At 39.7% G+C, this 17,314-nt stretch overlaps 1 protein-coding gene across 3 annotated transcripts in view; it reads left to right on the top strand.

Moving 5' to 3' along the window:
• The window catches only part of PAK3 (p21 (RAC1) activated kinase 3), a 193,251-nt gene that overhangs the window by 165,679 nt on the left and 10,258 nt on the right, over nt 1-17,314 (top strand). For all 3 annotated transcript variants that reach the window (XM_030576247.1, XM_030576249.1, XM_030576246.1), the window contains 2 exons: nt 7,119-7,182; nt 13,125-13,173. In XM_030576247.1, coding sequence (XP_030432107.1) covers nt 7,119-7,182; nt 13,125-13,173 — 113 coding nt within the window. The remainder of the gene's footprint in view (nt 1-7,118; nt 7,183-13,124; nt 13,174-17,314) is intronic.

Here is a 17,314-nt window from a genome sequence, read left to right as displayed (position 1 = left end):
AACTAGGCATCATCTCAGCCTGTTTCTACTCAGCTTGTAAATTCTGTTGGGATCTCAACAAAATATGGTATTACTACAGTCACCATGTAATTCATAGACATAGTCTAACCCCATTAAAATTCCTCCTCCCTTCCAGGAATCTCATGCCCTGAAAGTTGTGATCCTTTTAAAAGGCTAAGTCCCTTTTTATAAAGATGCTCCATTCTTGCAGGACAAGATGCATTTTAAAGGGTGCTGGAGCTGGGTTTGGTGTTCAAATGCTTTGACGTGTCTGTTATCAAATCAAGATAGATAAAAAACAATGGAAGTTATAAAACCCTGAAAAAAATGCCTATAATGGAAATCTGTCTTTATACTATACTCAGTTAAGTTTTACTTTTTAGCTTCACTCATTAAAAGTGTATAAAAAGAAGCTGGTGCCAGTAATCTGGGGTAATCAGATGCTGATTAAAAATCATTGAGAACTGATTACGTTACATCTCTGCAAGCATCTTTCAGTAGTTAACCATCAATGCATTCATTGTAGTATGTACATGAGACTTTGTCACAATTAATTCATAACCAAATAATTCTGTAATGAGTCTACCTGTGAGCTACGCCAAAAAAAAAATTGGTCATGGTCCAGGGATGTGCTCCAAATCCTGGTAAGTCTAGAGCAAAAGAGATTTACTCCAGCTTCTAAGCAAAATGACTGATCGTTGCTTCTCTCTCAGCAGACAGATACTCAGATTCCAAGAACAGGCCATTTCAGTCTGTCCCAAGCTCTAACTAGTTGATAAATAATTTGAGTGGAGAGTTCTAGATCTTTTTTTTTTTTTTTAACATTTTAAATTTGATTCTGAAGTCAACAACATTCTGAATTGAGAAAAATGTGTCCTTAAAATGAATAAAAGTTTGAGATAATCTGTAATGGAACACTTTTATAATAGGCTCTGTATAACAGCCACCTCGGCACAGCAGAGAGCGTGATTCTTCACTGACCAGGCAAATGTTAATGCTTTACCTGTGCTCAAAGTGTCTCTTGTACATCACTGCTAGTATTAACTAACAAAAATCTTTACAATCTGATATGAATCCTAATGCTTACCCCTTAGAAGTGTGAACCCAAACACCACTGTAGAGTTTTCAGTGACAATGTGCCTTTTGCAGATTGACTGGTAGATTGATAGAGGGTGAAGAATTGTTCTTGTTAACCTCTCAGGATAGGACAAGAAGCAATGGGCTTAAATTACAGCAAGGGAGGTTTAGGTTGGACATTAGGAAAAACTGACAGTTGAGCACTGAAACAAATTGCCCAGAAAGGTTGTGGTATCTTCATCATTGGAGGCTTTTAAGAACAGGTTAGACAAACAAACACTTGTCAGGAGTGTTTAGTTATTATTTAGTCCTGCCTTGAGCACAGGGGACTGGATTAGATGACCTATTGAGGTCCCTTCAGGTCCTATATTGCTGTGATTCTACGGTAGATTTATTAAGAGTTGGATCTCAAAGAAGTAGTGCTCAGGAGACAATGAAGTGAGTTAGTAGATATTTTCTAGTGCAGGTAGTTACCCTCTTTCATATTAACTCATAATGGCTACTTTAGCTGAGGCTACATAGCTGAGGCATGCTTCTAACATGAGATCCCCAGGCACACTGCTAGTTTCATGAGGCATGCATACCTGCAGCAATGGATTATTCAAGATGTACAGCTATAATTGCCCATGTTTCTCAGCTTAGAACTGAGCCCTGGATTTATTTCCATTTATTTCTTTGAAGCATTACGACCACCTGATCTCCTTTTGCTAGCTCTGGAATCTGATATCCACATGAGCAAGGTCTTTGAAGGTCTGCCTCGAGCAAATATGTGACATGGAGATTTTAGAAAGAAACCCTAGCCTTCAAATTAGTTTAATTATCTTTTGTGTGAAATATCATAGACTCTCAGGCTTAGAAGGGACCTCAGGAGGTCATCTAGTCCAACCCCCTGCTCAAATCAAAGCAGGACCAATCCCCAGACAGATTTTTGTCCCAGATCCCTAAATGGCCCCCTCAAGGATTGTACTTACAACCCTGGTTTTAACAGGCCAATGCTTAAACCACTAAGCTATCCCCTCCCCATTTGTGATTGCTTTCATCACATATTTTACTGGGGAGTAAATGCTCTAGTATTGAGATGGGATAAAATGAAATTCTGTCTACAACGAAATTGTTAATATTTTCCATTATAATTGTAAAACATAAATGTCCTGCTTGTGCGTTCATATATGCCTGGTTTAGACCTTGATTTGAGAAAGCACTTAAGCATGCGCTTAAGTCCATCTGTGTTCAGGACAGCAGTTATGCATATTCTTCACTGTAAGTTTAAAGTTAGCCACATGCTTAAGTGCTGACCTGTGTTAGGGGGTGCTATCCTGAATTGGGGTCTTACAACAGTGTAATGTTGACTTCAATGGAATTACTCTGATTTGCACTGGTGTAAAAGGAAGAAGAGAGGAGAAACTGTAACTAATTTTACTGAAGTAATTTTCAAAATTAGGCACCTGAAAGTTGAGATGCCCAACATCAGTGCTATTTCTGAAAATTTTGACCTAAATGTATTTGTTAGTCTCTTCCTTCTCTGATCTCTTGTAGCAGGAAACCAGTGTCTTGTTACATCTCTGAGTGAGCTCCCGGAAAGTCCTCTTGATGGGTACACTATTGCTGTCAATACAGACACAGATTTAGTAGTATTCAGTACAGCCCTAGAGTGATTCTGGATACAATTCTGTAGAGACGCATACCAATCCCTATCTATAAGTTACCAGTCATTTTGTAGTGAAATTCTCTTTGCAGCAAGATGGAATATAGTAAAACTCCCGTCTTTCATTATTCATTTCAGTGGATTTCTACTCCTATCAGGAAGCTCACTCTTATAGGATGCGTCACTGCTCTAATAGAGTTCCACAGCGGAACTCCCCTTGGAATGCAGCAGTTACTACCTTGCAGACCGCAGGTTTTAAGTACACTTTCTGCAGGGATGCTGAACACAGTTTATTCTAGGCTCTGATTGGCGCTAAACAGTGTTCATTATCAATCCAGCTGCATCTGTTGTCAGCAACAGGTATTTTTTGTGGCATGGACCAGGCTAAAGAGCATTTGCTGCTGCTCCATGCAGGAGAAGTAAGTCTCTGTGCAACTGTCCCTCCTGTGGAGTAAAACAGAGTTTGGCTCATCTTGCTGCATCATCTACCAAATGAAAATGAAGGTGTACCCTGCCCCAGAAGCCGGTGTCCCTCGCCACTGCAGAGGATCCGGAGAGCATATCATTATTCCCAAGGTGAAGAAGTAACTCTTGCTATATAGCTCCTCTTTGCTATAATGAATCTCAACTCATCATGAAGCATTTTTGTGTAAGTGAGTTCCCTTTATGCCTAAAATGCCCTTCATTCTAATTATGGGTAATACCAAGCGACTGTCATTGGGACACTACTATTTCTTAAAATAACAAACTTTCGTAATATATTTTGTCCCTGCTAAAAAAAAGTCTCTGGTTAAAGGGGACAGTAAAGTGTTGTGATTGTGTGTCTACAACTGAAAGAGCAATGCAGAGAAATTGTTTTTATATTCCTCAGAAATCATTGCTCTATCACGGGAAGTATTTAATTACTTTAAAATCTAATCATTTCATTTCTCCTTTCTGGATGTCAATTTTATTATTTTTATTTTAAACACATTTATTGCAGTTCTCTCAATCTGTGGGAAAGGGTTGGTTAGTGGCTCTATATAATCACTCTACCAACTTCACAGAGCATAAATGGACTGGAATCAATAGCATTTCAGTGCTGTCATTCTGTTTGAAGTTTGCTTTGAGCAAACCCATGACACACTTGAAGAGAGGCCATTTCTCTTCCATTTATCAATCATTTGTCAGTGAGTGGGGATTATCACTTTTCCACCTAAGTGTAAACTAGTTAACTAGCAAGGTCCCTGAAATGCTGAGCTCAATAAATGTTTGACGTGGAATCTGAAAATACAGTTAGAATACCTTGCGCTGCACTCTTATAGGATGAGGTGGGAGCCGGTTGCTGCACCTCCAGCCAGCAAGAACATATCCTGGGATCAGTAGCAAATGCTGGCTGGCGGATCATGATGCTTGTGGTTGGGGGAGTAGTATAGCATGTGCCACATCACATCCTCGTTCCTGACAGCTCCCCATTAGGGAACTTTCCTTGACCAGCAGGATTCTTTTACTAAAGGGTGCACCAGACAGTATCTGTGTTTCCCACTGCAATGGCCAGAGAGGAGTCAATCAGACGCCCATCAGCATTAGATACCAGAGCACTGAGTGCCATAATAATACCGCAGACAGGAGAGAGAAAGAGACTTACTTACAATTACTAGCAGCTCTACTAGATGTCCATAATTTGGAATTACAGGCAAACACGTGTGTGTGTGAGACAGAGAGAAGTGTAAATTTCCAGATATGTGCACAAAATCATCACATTCCAGACATTTTTTTCTCAGTCAAGGAATAATCTTCTCAACATATTTTAGTAGTATACACTGTACATTAAATTTTTAGTAGCTATTTACCCTGCCGTTAAATCTTTAGTTTTTACTTTTTCATCAGTTTTTATGTTTTATCTAGGAAAATGGACTCGAACAAGTAACATTAATTTTGTATTATTTGGGTTTATAAGATTGTGGCTTCATTGCTCAATTTAAGCACATGTAACCCGTCTGCCAGGTGGAACAGTAGCAACGAGGGTCAGGTTCAGTATCTAGGGGTTCCTTTTCGCCAATACAACACAAAACCGGCTCGAGCCCCCACCCAGTGACCTGGGACAATTACACAGCACCCCGTGGGCACTTCTAAGAGGCAATACTTCCCCTCTCGTAAGCACAGAGTCTTGAGTGTAGCAAAAACTTTTAATAAAAGGAGGGAAGAAACTCAGCGTTAATTTGGGAGAACACCACAACTAGGGTTTATAAACATAAACCATGAGTAAAAGACTCACTCCCAAGTAAGCTGGGCAGTGTCCTTTTCTTGTCAGGTTCTTAAGTCCAGCAATCCAAAGGTCCCTTTAACGTGCCCGTCCCTCCTCTGCACTCCACTCACAGTTGCTGTCCTGGGCTAGTGCTTCCCCAGAGTTCAGAGGTTCATCTGCAGAGTTCACTTCCCACCCTGGGTGGAAGGGGTGGGTAAGGAGGCACCTTACATGCTCTGCTGCTTCGAGCACTTGCTCACCGCCCTACCGCCAATTGTCACACCTCTCTGTGGGGCTCTGCTCTGGCCCTCTTGGCCAGCCACCCTGCTGACCGCTCACACGCCTCTCTGCCAGCCACCCACTCACCGTGCCTCTATGCCAGCCACACCTCTTCTCCAGCCTCTCTACTGGCTGCATCTCTCCACCAGTTGCCCACTTGCTGAGCCTCTCCACCAGCCACACAGTTGTCCAATTGCCAAGATGTCTTCAGGGCCCACCACGTAACACAGCTCTCAGCTGTTAGTGGAGGAGCCTCATTGCTTGTACACACTGGGCAGTCTCTTGCGACAGAGACACTGTTCCAATGTAGGTCTGATACTTAGATCTAGATATCAGTGATTTCAGCTCTGCAGCATGTAACATGACCCTCAATTGAGTCTAAATTAGCTCCTTTATTATACCATGGAAAGGGGGGGGGGCAAATAGTATCTAGGACCCTTTAACTGGACCCACACTAACAGATATAAATACCAGTCCCCACCCTCTCTTAGCACATCGCGTTTTTGAACCCATGTCCCCTGCCTAGCAGGTGCTGTTCAGCTGAGGGTAAGTCCCTCAATCGGCATATGCCAGGTACAGTTCTGCTACCCTCGATTCACACAAGCATAGCAAGGAGACTAGGGAACTACACCAGCCACAAGTGATCATTTGGGCAAGCAGTCCCATCATGCTGAGCACCTAGGCAGGGTGAGTGTGCCCATGCAAATAAGATCAGCTCCTGAAGTCCTTTTCCACAGCTCACCACTAGATGTCAGGCGAGAGCTCATTCAGATTCTGCTTACACACGCTTTCCCAAATACTGCCCTATTTATTTGCACCTGATTCAGCCCATTTACACCTCTGGCCAAGCAAGAAACTACCAAATTATTAGCATTTTTGTTTTCAATGGGACTTGTGCTCCTAAATCACACACTTTTGAAAATCCCACCCTTAATTCATTTGCAACTTTCTGAATATTACATGCAAAGCCTTTCAATCAATGCCCATTGTTGCAATAATTATTCAGTAGAGGGCAGCACTCCATCCACCATAGCTTGTTGTTGAGATCAATTTATTTATAAAAGTACCAGCACCTTATTAAGTAGATAACTTTTTAAAGAAGGTAAAAGCTACAGTCTGAAGAACACTGCTGCTCTTCTAATCCATTTAAAATGCCGTTTCATGTAGTGAGATTAGCATGTGTGTACACTCTAAGTATCGAGTAAAATGTTTGTTACTGATCAAAGTCAGACTGAAGACAAGAGTGTTGCTCTTCTATAAATGAATTCGATCTCTTTCACAGTGAAGCCTACACAGTAAAGATTGTCAAAAGCCTGTGATTAATTATTTGCTGTTAACTGTTGTTTTTTTAAGAAGGCAAACCAAGGAAGGGCTAGTGGAGAGTCACTCCAGGAAATTTTCTTCCCAGTCTCTACATGGCAACTGTTTATAAAAGTTGAGTCCAAAAACAAAGTTGGGTTCAGTGTATGAAAGTATGAACCCCGCTGCGGAATCATAAAGAGACTAGCTAGTTCTGATGAAATTAGCATTGTTATGCTAGCGCTCGTTAACATTTAAGCATACAAACTCATTTGCAAACTCATTTATTCGTTAACTCATGTCTGAGTGTTACGTGAGCTCTTCTCCACAGTTCGTGTTCTTAGTTTTCTTTCCAGCTCCAGAGGCAAACATACTCATCAGTGGATTTAAAAAAAAGTAGATGCCAGCTGAATTATTAAACTGATACTCTTATTTCTAATCCCTGTGCTCTAGTAGTATCATGCTGAATCTAAACTGCACGTAATGGCAATAATGCCAGGCAGTAATGGTGGATTTTTGACTTGCCACAGGTTGTCATTGAAGATATAATACTCATTTTCAAGAGAGCTTCCTTGTTCTTTTTTCTTTCAGGAAGCATTGTGAGTGTTGGTGACCCTAAGAAGAAATATACACGATTTGAAAAAATTGGTCAAGGGTAGGTACAGTTGGAGTTATATGTATAAATATGCACCAGATATTTTGCTGGCATTACCTTATTGAAGTCAAGGAAGTTATTTATACATTCAGAATATTTGTTTTGATTGTACTTGTTCTCTCCACATTGATCAGTGTTTTCCTGCGGCCAAGAGGAGTCATCAAAGAAATTTTCATGATGGCTGGCTTGATTGCATAAGTTACTGGTACATGGCAAACTTGTCATCCCTCACCTGTGTGGTGTGGCTCACCTGCCTTCATGGAAGAAGCCAATTTTGATATGACCAAGAATTACATGGGCCTACTAGAGAAACAGAAGTTTACCTTGTACTTTATTGCATAAAAAATGCCGTTTATCATTTTATCTGATGGGTGTTATTGTACAGCTCAAAATGACATTAGTCAAAAATCATTTAGTGGTTAAAGAGAATATTTCAGGAGTCAGGTTTAAAATCATGTAATTTGAGAACAAAACTCAGAGGCTAAATAGCTTTTGTTTCCCAGCATATATAATGAAAAGGATGCATACAGAAGTGCAATCCATTCTGATGCACAGAATCCTCAATAGCTAGCCATAAGAGACAGCATTTGCTAGTAATCAGAAACATGGTGTCTTCAAAGTGTTAGGCATTTACCAAGAATGGAATCCCATGTATACTTTATCAGACTAGTAAGAACAAGGTAATTTTGAAATTGTGCGGTGTGTGACGTGCATTTTAAATACTAACGCTGACTACAGATAGGGTCTGATTCTCTTCTCCATCACAGCCAGTTATGCAACATTGTAATTCCATTGTTTTCAGTGGAGTTACTCCTGATTTACATCATGTAAGAGCAGAATTGGGCCTTCAGGTTACCAGCAATAACTATCACTGAATTAAGGGTACTAAGGTTAGCAAGTATCATTGTGCATTGTATATATTATTGGATTTGAATTTTCTGTAACTTCTGGTTGACTTGGAACTGGTATATGCAGAACAAGAAGAGACCATGTCTTTTCAAGCTCGCATTGCTTTTTCTTTTAGATTTATAATAAAAAGACTCTAGTTTGAAAGGGCAGTTATAGGAAGACAATTTCAAATAATGTCAGCTTTCATTACTTTCATTTACCTTGTATCACTTAAAATAGATACAACTACATCTTTATTCTGATTGTACAACGTCAAATTGCTAGTTAGAGTTAAACGAGAAATAAAATGTAATATGACCAATAATATAACAAAGCCGCAGTCCACCTTACAGGGTGCTCTAAATGGGTTTAGATAGGAACTTTCTGATCATCTTAAGTCCCAACGTGAGTATTTTCTAATGTCCATAAATATACATTTTAGAATGTAAATCTTGTAAACAGGGTCAAACCGCATGTATGTAAGTAGTGAGAAATTAGTCTCTTTAACTTCTTGAGTTCTTAATTCAATGAACTTCTGTCCTATGCTTATTGTGGTGCCTCTTTATGGTACTGTTTTTGTGGAAATTCTCTGACCTGTGAAATCACAAATCTAATCACATGTAGATTAAGCACGAGGCATATTCTCACTAGAGCTGTGCATTACAAAGATGAGATAATTGCAGTCCTGTGATGAGATAAACAAACACTTATATCATGTGTTACTGCAAGTTATTTACCAGAGCCACAAAATATTCTTTACAGAAGAATTAAAGTATTTGGATTTCTGGTAACCATCTTGAAATCTTATGAGAAACCATAAGATTTTTTGCCTGGGTTGTATATTAAACAATGTATTATCATTGTAGAAGCAAATATCTTTCCAAGAGTTTAGAAGCAGGTATAGCTTTAGTAGCCATTATTCTAACAATGTTCTTACTTTGAGCGTCTAGAATAGGAGCATTATGTGTTATTCACTTTTATGCAAAACTTCACAGAAAATCTAAATTTAACATGCTGTACTCCAGTGTATTAGACAGCAATTTTATCAAAGAAATTAAGAGGCTGTTTCTTCAGTTGGGATTATGTGAATTTGGGGAGGGAGGGAGGAGGGGAGATAGACACACACACACCATGACCTTGCCTCTAAGTGGAAAGTTTTGCTGAAAACAGCAAGCAATGGACACAAGGAAGGTCTATGTATCTGTAGAAACAAACTCCTTCTCTCTGCATTTCTTTTTCTGTCGAGACACTAAAGAACAATGTTAAGACTGTAGCAAACACATTCTTCCTTTAAGCAGATCACTTTACCCTAGAACTATAGATAGTGATGAGTGTAGTGGTTGTCAGGGAACTGCAAGGCACATAAATGTTGCTATTACCAAAATAACTTATTTTGATGGCAAACATTTTGTTCCAAAATATGAACGTGCAAAGAAGTTTAGATAAAATAAGAACTGTCTGGAATTATTGCCCAAAATTCAACTTGAAATAGACCAGAACCATTTTGATCTCTTGTTAACTTCATATATATATATATATATATATATATATATATATATATATATATATATATATATATATATATATAAAGTCAAGCTTTTAAAAGTTAGGAAATAACACAATTAAGGTTGCATGTGCATTTGCATTATGATAGTATTTAATTAAATGATCTCACACTTCTTTTTCACAACTTACCCTGCCTCATCCAATGTCAGAAGGACAGCAAAATGCACTCTTGACACTAGGGTAACCTACTTTCTTCCACCAAATTTCAAGTCCCTACTTTCAAACATGAACTTACTAAAGCTTCTCAATGAAACAGCTGTAGGAATTTTTTTTAACAGGCAAAATAACATTCTTGGAAATGGCTGAACTTTCAAAACAATTTTTTAGCTGAAGCTTAAAAAAAAAGTAGCGTGAGACCAACATCCCGCATGGAAAATTTCATCCCAAATGATTGAAGTTGGCAAAGTTATAAGCACCTGGAAACAGGGTCTTATAATGAAAAATATTGAGCAGCCTTAACTATCAGCATCACTGTCAACTTTCTTAAGAATTCCTGTTTGATTTTGTAGCCACAGAATTTTGGATTAGCGTCTGAATCATTGCAGGCTTCCCTGAAAGAAACTTTTTTGAGACACTCCCATCTTTTTTTAAAATGTGAAAAATACATAATGACTCAGATTAAGGACTTACAAATGCAGAGCAGTGTTTGCATTTAAAGAAAAGGCGTACAAAAACAACTTCTTTGGTTTTATGAGGACAGGACAGAAGTTTATTCTTATAGCCAAGATGAAAATATATTTTGACCGCTTTGATATCAAAGTTTCATTCCACGTATTTCACAAGTCTGGCAAAGGGAATTGTAAATGCTCCTTTACCTTGCACTGAATACAGATCCCAAAAGAGAGCTGAAGTACGTGGGAAGTGAAGTCTGTTCTGAGGATGCTGTCCACTCAGGCTTTGCTTTTCAAGTGAGACAAGGAGCTGATGTGCTTATTTACAGGAGGGGACATAGTAAATGAGATGATGTGGGTGTTTATGTATTTAGTTAATGTTAATGAAGATGACACAGCTTATTGAGCTGATTTCCTGGCATTTATTACAAATAATCAGTTAATATGATATTGAAGATAGAAATAGAATAGGAAATGAGTGGTTAGATCTTTCAGTAGCTGTTAATAAGGAGACTGGAGACTAGAGGGGAAGACATGGTTACCCGGCACACTTCAGTTGAAGAGGAGCTTTGGATATAAGGAAAAGTGAATTGGATGGGCAATCACTCAGCAGTGCTCCATATGGCTAGTAAACAGTGTACGTTAGTCAGCAGAGTCGCACTCGGAGATAGGTGAGCTTCAGAACTGAATCTTTTCTTTTTTTTCGGGGGTAGGGGGTTGTCCTTGGTTTAGGATTGAGGACATTTCAAGATACCTAGGAAACATAGGTTACGGCTGCTTGATAGAGAAGGCTACACTGGCTCAAATCAGTGTCTGGTTCCTATCTAAATTCTTAGCAGATAGCCTGGAGCCTACAAAAAAGCATCCTAATTCAAATAGCCTTTTTAAATAAACCCTAACAGGAGTGAGCTAAGGAGGTACAGCTCGGTATTAGCAACCCTGAATAAACTGTTGGATTTTTATGAAAACAAATTGGATTAATCTCCACAATTAATCATAGAAAAATGCATTTGCATTTATATTAAAGGAATGCATAGCGTGCCAAATGATAACATTGTTTCCAATACAGGCAGTGAGTCTATGGTGCACAAAAGAGTGAGCCTGGCAAATTAAAATGCTATGGAAATATTTCAGCTTCCAGGTGAACAGAACTAATGTGAAGGTCATGTAATGCTGGGCAACACTAACTGGTTTCAATTGAAATTAGCTGGTTTTCACTCAGAGTAAGTAAATGTTCCAGCTTCCCTTCCCAGAATTTCCATTCTGGTCCATCCACTTCTGCAGACAAGCGGGAAAGAATCTCTAGACGATCACAGTTTGAAAACCAATGCTTTAATTCAGGTGTTAGGCTCCAAGCGTGTTAACAAATGTTACCATGGCCCCTTGACATAACCCATTCGGTGGTTTACTCTGTGTATTACCTCTTCCCAATTCTAGTCATCCACAACACTGTAGGGAAAGAATCTTTCTTAATCGTGAACAGATGGGGAAAAAACAGACTGTCTAATCTGCATATGCCGATCAGTGTGTCGTTTTATTTTCTGGTGGCTCTATGACAGACTCCAGATCTGCTTTGAAAATGAAACGTGAATATAAGGGTGATGAAGGATTCAAGTGTCTGACACCCTAAAATAGGAAGCTGCCAAGTGACTTGATGTGCTTAGGAATCTGGGGCTTCTTATTTATTTATTTGTATTCATTTTTAGGAGTCTAGGACTTCTCACCTAGCAGAATTTTACAAATAAAATTAACATAATCTCTAAATGCATGTATACGATTAAAAATCACTTAGCGCAATATAGCAAGTTAACTCAGGGCCAGCCCGAGGCCTCAGAAAATCTCTGCCTCAAGAAGAACCTCAGGCTTCCTAAACCATCCATCCATGTTGTGAAGATCAGCAAGCTCTGGCTCTGAGGAAAACATTTAAAATATCTGGAAACCTGTGCAATGTTGAAAAACCAGAAGAGAGCTCATAGAAAATGGGATGTTGAGAACAGGAAATAAACTTTGCAGTGCTTCATCCAAGAAGCTAGGAAAAAAACATAAGTAGCTCAGCTCAACCATATTTGAATCTCTCCTAGATGTTTTTCATCAATGTTAAGATAAACCTTTAGGAAAACTGAGATATTGTCAAGGATTGCTTGTTGCTTTAAGACTAAAGAAACCAAACAGTGTCTCTGTAGAAAGCCTACAAGCAAACACACTGTAGGCTGTAATCTTTGGGTAGTAAACTAACGGCATCTCAGGCAGTGATAATCCTCAGTTTGTGACTCCTGGAAGATCTACAACGGGAATCCTTTTCCCAAATTTTTGCCTGCTTTCTTATCCTCCACTGCCAGAGTCCCCAGAGCACTCCTAGGAAAGGAGAACTGAGCACAGCTCCCTCTGAAGCCTATAAAGTGTACCCCTAAATCATCTGGAGGGGGCACAGGTAGAACTGGTTGGGAGATGTATCTTATTTCCTGCAATAACAAAACAGAAGTAAATGAAAATTTTTAATTTTTGTCATAATTTGGATGTGTAAAATAATTTGGGTTTGGGAAGAAAAAAAAAGCCCTGAACATGTTTTAGTTTTGCATTTAAAAAAAAAGGGAAAAACAATAAAAAGCATTTTTCATAGAAAAAAATGCTTTTTTTTTTTTTTGGCCAGTCTAGTCACAACAAATGACTCAGGGTGCTCCTTTCACTCAGGTGCTGAGCTTGGGATTTTATCTTGCATCCTTTTGCATGGTGCGGTGGCTTATTGTACACAGCTCAGTACTGTGTGGCTGAATAAATGTATTTTGTAAACATCTTAGGCAGAGATATGGTGCATGCATTTAACTTTGCTCAAAGGCACTGGACATCTCTTCACTTCTTGGCTGCTGTTTTTTCTAGGGCATCGGGCACTGTTTATACAGCAATAGACATTGCCACAGGACAAGAGGTGAGTGCTAATATTAAATCCAGATTCTTATGTAATTCTTCAATATATTTTCTTTTATCATGAATATTATGTCATGCTCATTGTTCACATATAGCTTAACATTAAGGTATCAGTTACTTTGCTTTGCTATTGATTTAAATAGCACCAGAATCTCACCTTTAATATGGCCAGTTGTTAAGTGGAATATTTTCCCTATCTACTCTTTCCTCAAACAAATTCTTGCATCTTTTTAAATTTTATCTGTCCCAACTAGCAACCTAGACTATTCCAGCATTCCTGGTTGTATTGCTGTATAGAGCGAAATCTGTAAAGGCATCCCAGATAGCACCTATTGCTGGTTTACACATAGTTTTTGTTACTGATTTAACTACACTGGTTTTAGAAATTGATATAGGTAAATCTGTGTGATCCTGTAGTGTGGAAGCAGTTATACCAGTATAAAGGTATTTATATCAAAAGAGCTTATATCTGTAAATTTACAATACAAAAAACTTGTGTAGATCAGACTTTAGATTAGTGAGAAATATAGATTGTGCATCCTCTAACCTGACTACAGTCTTATGGATAACCCCAGGCTTGAAGATACCCAGGGTTTGTCAAACAGTTCAGCCCAGCTCTAATTGGTATTAGGAATAAATACGGTTCACTGCAGTGATCTGAGAAAGTTGTCCAATAGCATTATTAAGCACTGCCAGAAAGCGTAACCAGAAAGAGTATGAAAAGAGAAGTTATATCCTGCACGGAAGGACATGCTATCTCTGTCTTAATTACTGAATGTATTAACACAACAACCTGTTGTAAGATTAGCTGATGGATGTTTCCGTCACTTGGTTCCAATTTATCTTAATAATTGATTCAACTATAGTAATAACACTTAACACTTATCTACAGCACTTCTCATCTTCAAAGTGCATTGTAAATATTAATTAAAGACAGAGCATTATTAAGCCACAATTTTATATTTTAGTGACATTGAGGTTGGTTGACCCAGACCATTAAAAACAAGAAAACTCAGAATTAAAGGTAAAGATCTGTCCTTAAAACATCCATTTATGCTTAGGTCATGTCTCACAGTACAAGACACTACACAGTGATCTAAATGTGACCTTGCAATAGCTGGTCACGGTGCGGGGAGTGGAGAATGAATGAGATCTTAAATTAAGAATGTCTTGACTTTGAACTTCCCAAGTTTTGCTACTTTTAGTTGTCACCTTCATGTTCATTTCTTTTTTTTTTTCCAAAGGAAAGTTTTTTAAATTATATAAAATCCTGTATAAAGGTCAACATTTGCAAGATTAGGTGACTAAAGTGAGACCCCAAAGCTATATTTAGACATCCAAATAAAAATGGCATGATTTTCAGAGGTGCTGACCCCCAAAGCATCCAGTGACTTCTCTCAGGATCAGACTTAGGCTGTGTCTAGACTACCCGCCGTATCGGCGGATTAAAATCGATTGCTCGGGGATCGATATATCGCGTCTCATCTAGATGCGATATATCGATCCCCGAGCACACTTATATCGATTCTGGAACTCCACCAACCCCAACGGAGTTGCGGAATCGACAGGGGGAGCCGCGGACATCGATCCCGCGCGGTGAGGACAGGTGAGTAATCACGTAGCTGAAGTTGCATATCTAAGATAAATTTCCCCCCGTAGTGTAGACCAGCCCACAAATACATTAAACTGATTGTGTCACTAATATACAGTAATGGGATTTGTATAAGGGTTCCTGTACCCTTTAGAATGGTTTAGAATAGTTAACGTCTACCATGAAAATACATGTTTAGGCCTCAATCCTGCAAACGTCTACACACGCGCTTAATTTAATCACAGAAATAGTCCCATTGACTGACTGCTTACGTGCTTAACTTTAAGCCCATGTATAAGTGCTTGGAGTATTGGGACCTTACCCTGTTCTTGTGGGAGGGGTCTATTTGAGGCGCCTTATTTGGATGCCTTACAGTTCCCACTCACCTGCATTCCAGGGGAGCGATTTCTTAACCAGGTCCAAAGAGGCCAACACAGAGCTGGAGTAGTAGCCATGAAGGGCTGCTTGTCCCAGGTTAGATAGGCTAGATTTCATTCATTCCCCATTCAAATCCTTTGTTTTTTGAGATGGAGTGAATTTTGCCTCCGGTGCGTATTATAGATGGGCCAGATAACAGTTGCCTGACATTTCCTATTATAAGCCCCTGTTTTCAGTTGCCAGAGATCTGCTGCAGGCTACATTATCTCTGAAATTTTTTTAGACAAAATGGTTCAGCCATCTCTGAGAATGAGGCTATTGAAAACTGCATTATTTTGTCCATGTTTAAAAATTCTGGCAACCTTTTATTTGAGAATATCTAGTATCTCCATGCTTTGGAGCAGGGACTTGAAATTTGGCCTTTCTATCAGGGATGTGCCTTTGCAACCCATTTGATAATCTGCTCACATTTGGCAATGTTATAAGTGTTTGAGAAATCACTACGTGTGTTCAGTAGAGATGTCTTAGATTTTTAGCAGTTCAGTTCCCCCAAATTCTGTTGCGCTGGGCATGCTCCAGCTGGGGGTTGAGTAGCACTTTCTTTGAAGTTGCTGTTGTGGGCTGGGTCCCAGGGATGAAAGCAGGGAGATGATTACCACTCCTGCACGACCAATGCTGGGTCCAGACAGTGTGGAGAAGGAAGCTGCCTGATTCAAATGTGGAGGGGACAAGAGCCAGGCTTGGGGTGAGGGTTAGGAGTAGATTCAGACAAGGAGAGTGGTGGATGGGGAGGAAAAGGGGAAACGGAGTAGGGGTTGGGGGGAAACTGGGACTGGCTGGGCAAAGAGTGTGAGACTAGTATCTGGGTTGGGGAAGACTGGGACTGGCTGTGCAAGGAGACTGAGACTGGAAACCAGTGTGCAGGGGGAGAACTGGGACCAGCTGTGCAAGGAAAGTGCGACAAAGTGTTGGGGAGAAGGGGGAAACTGAATGAAGAGCCCATGGAGGAAGACAATGGGGAGGGGGAACTTAGCAAGGGAGAGGTGGGAAGGTGACGGAAGGCCAGGAGTGGGAGGGAAGGAGATAGATTGGATGAGAAGCCAGATTAGGTGAACTGGGATTGGCTGGGCAAGGAGACTGGGAACACAGGGGAGGGTGAAGACTGGGAGTGGAATGGAGAGTCTAGATGGGGAGACTAAGACAGGTTGGTCATGGAGAGTGGAACTGGGATAAGAAGCCTGATGAGTGGAGACTGGGACTGGGTAGATGAAGAGAATGGGACTGGGATGAGCAACCAAGGTGGGGAAGAAGAGACAAGCCCGGGTAGGGGCAGTTCAGAGGACATGGCAAAAGAAGTCATACTTGGGGCGGATATGGGCAGAAGAATCTGCAGTCTGCGATGGAACCCAAGCTTTGCCTCTAACCATTCCTCTGCTATTGACAAACATCTGTGAAACCTGCTGGCAAAGTATATCATTCCCTTCTAACATTGGTCACATAGAGGATGACAATCTAATTTTGCTATCAGCTACTTCATTAGCTCAAGTGGCAGAGCTCTGTGTGGTGGCTCTAGAGGTTCTAACCCTGCTGATGACCTACCTTGGTGCCAGTATGATGCTATGTGATGGACTATCTGGGTGGTGGAAGTTACAGGTTTTTGTTTGTTTGTTTGTTTGTTTTTTACAAACCTAGAAAATTGCACACAAGACTTCATTAAAAGACTGTTATTTAGGTTGCCAAATCAAGCACTCAAGTTAGGAAATGCCAGAAATAAGTATGTCTCTTCTGCCTTAATAATGTTCTTTTAATGTCACTTTTTGTATGAATTTGATATATTCATTTTATATAATTTATGTAAGGGGAATAAATAACCTTCCCTGGGGAGAATAGTTATTGAACTTGTATTGTTGCCATACTATTGCAAGATGGTTTTATTTTTTTATTTTAGTCAAAGTACCAAAATCACTTATTACTTGCAAAAATGAATGCAATGAATTGAGGCCATTTTGGAATAAGCTAGGACTGCAGAATGTTAATGATATTAAGTAGCAGATACCATTTTTAAGGCCGTTTTATGTACCTTGCACAGTAAGACTTGTAAGGCCGTGTACTCTGCAATTGGCTCCCAAGTAGCGGGTGAAGTAGTGTGAATTTCGAAGTATAAAGCATAGTA

The sequence above is a fragment of the Gopherus evgoodei genome, chromosome 9 (assembly GCF_007399415.2).
Source record: "Gopherus evgoodei ecotype Sinaloan lineage chromosome 9, rGopEvg1_v1.p, whole genome shotgun sequence".
In the NCBI taxonomy this organism is placed as follows: domain Eukaryota; kingdom Metazoa; phylum Chordata; order Testudines; family Testudinidae; genus Gopherus; species Gopherus evgoodei.
This window is presented reverse-complemented; position numbering and strand designations above follow the sequence as displayed.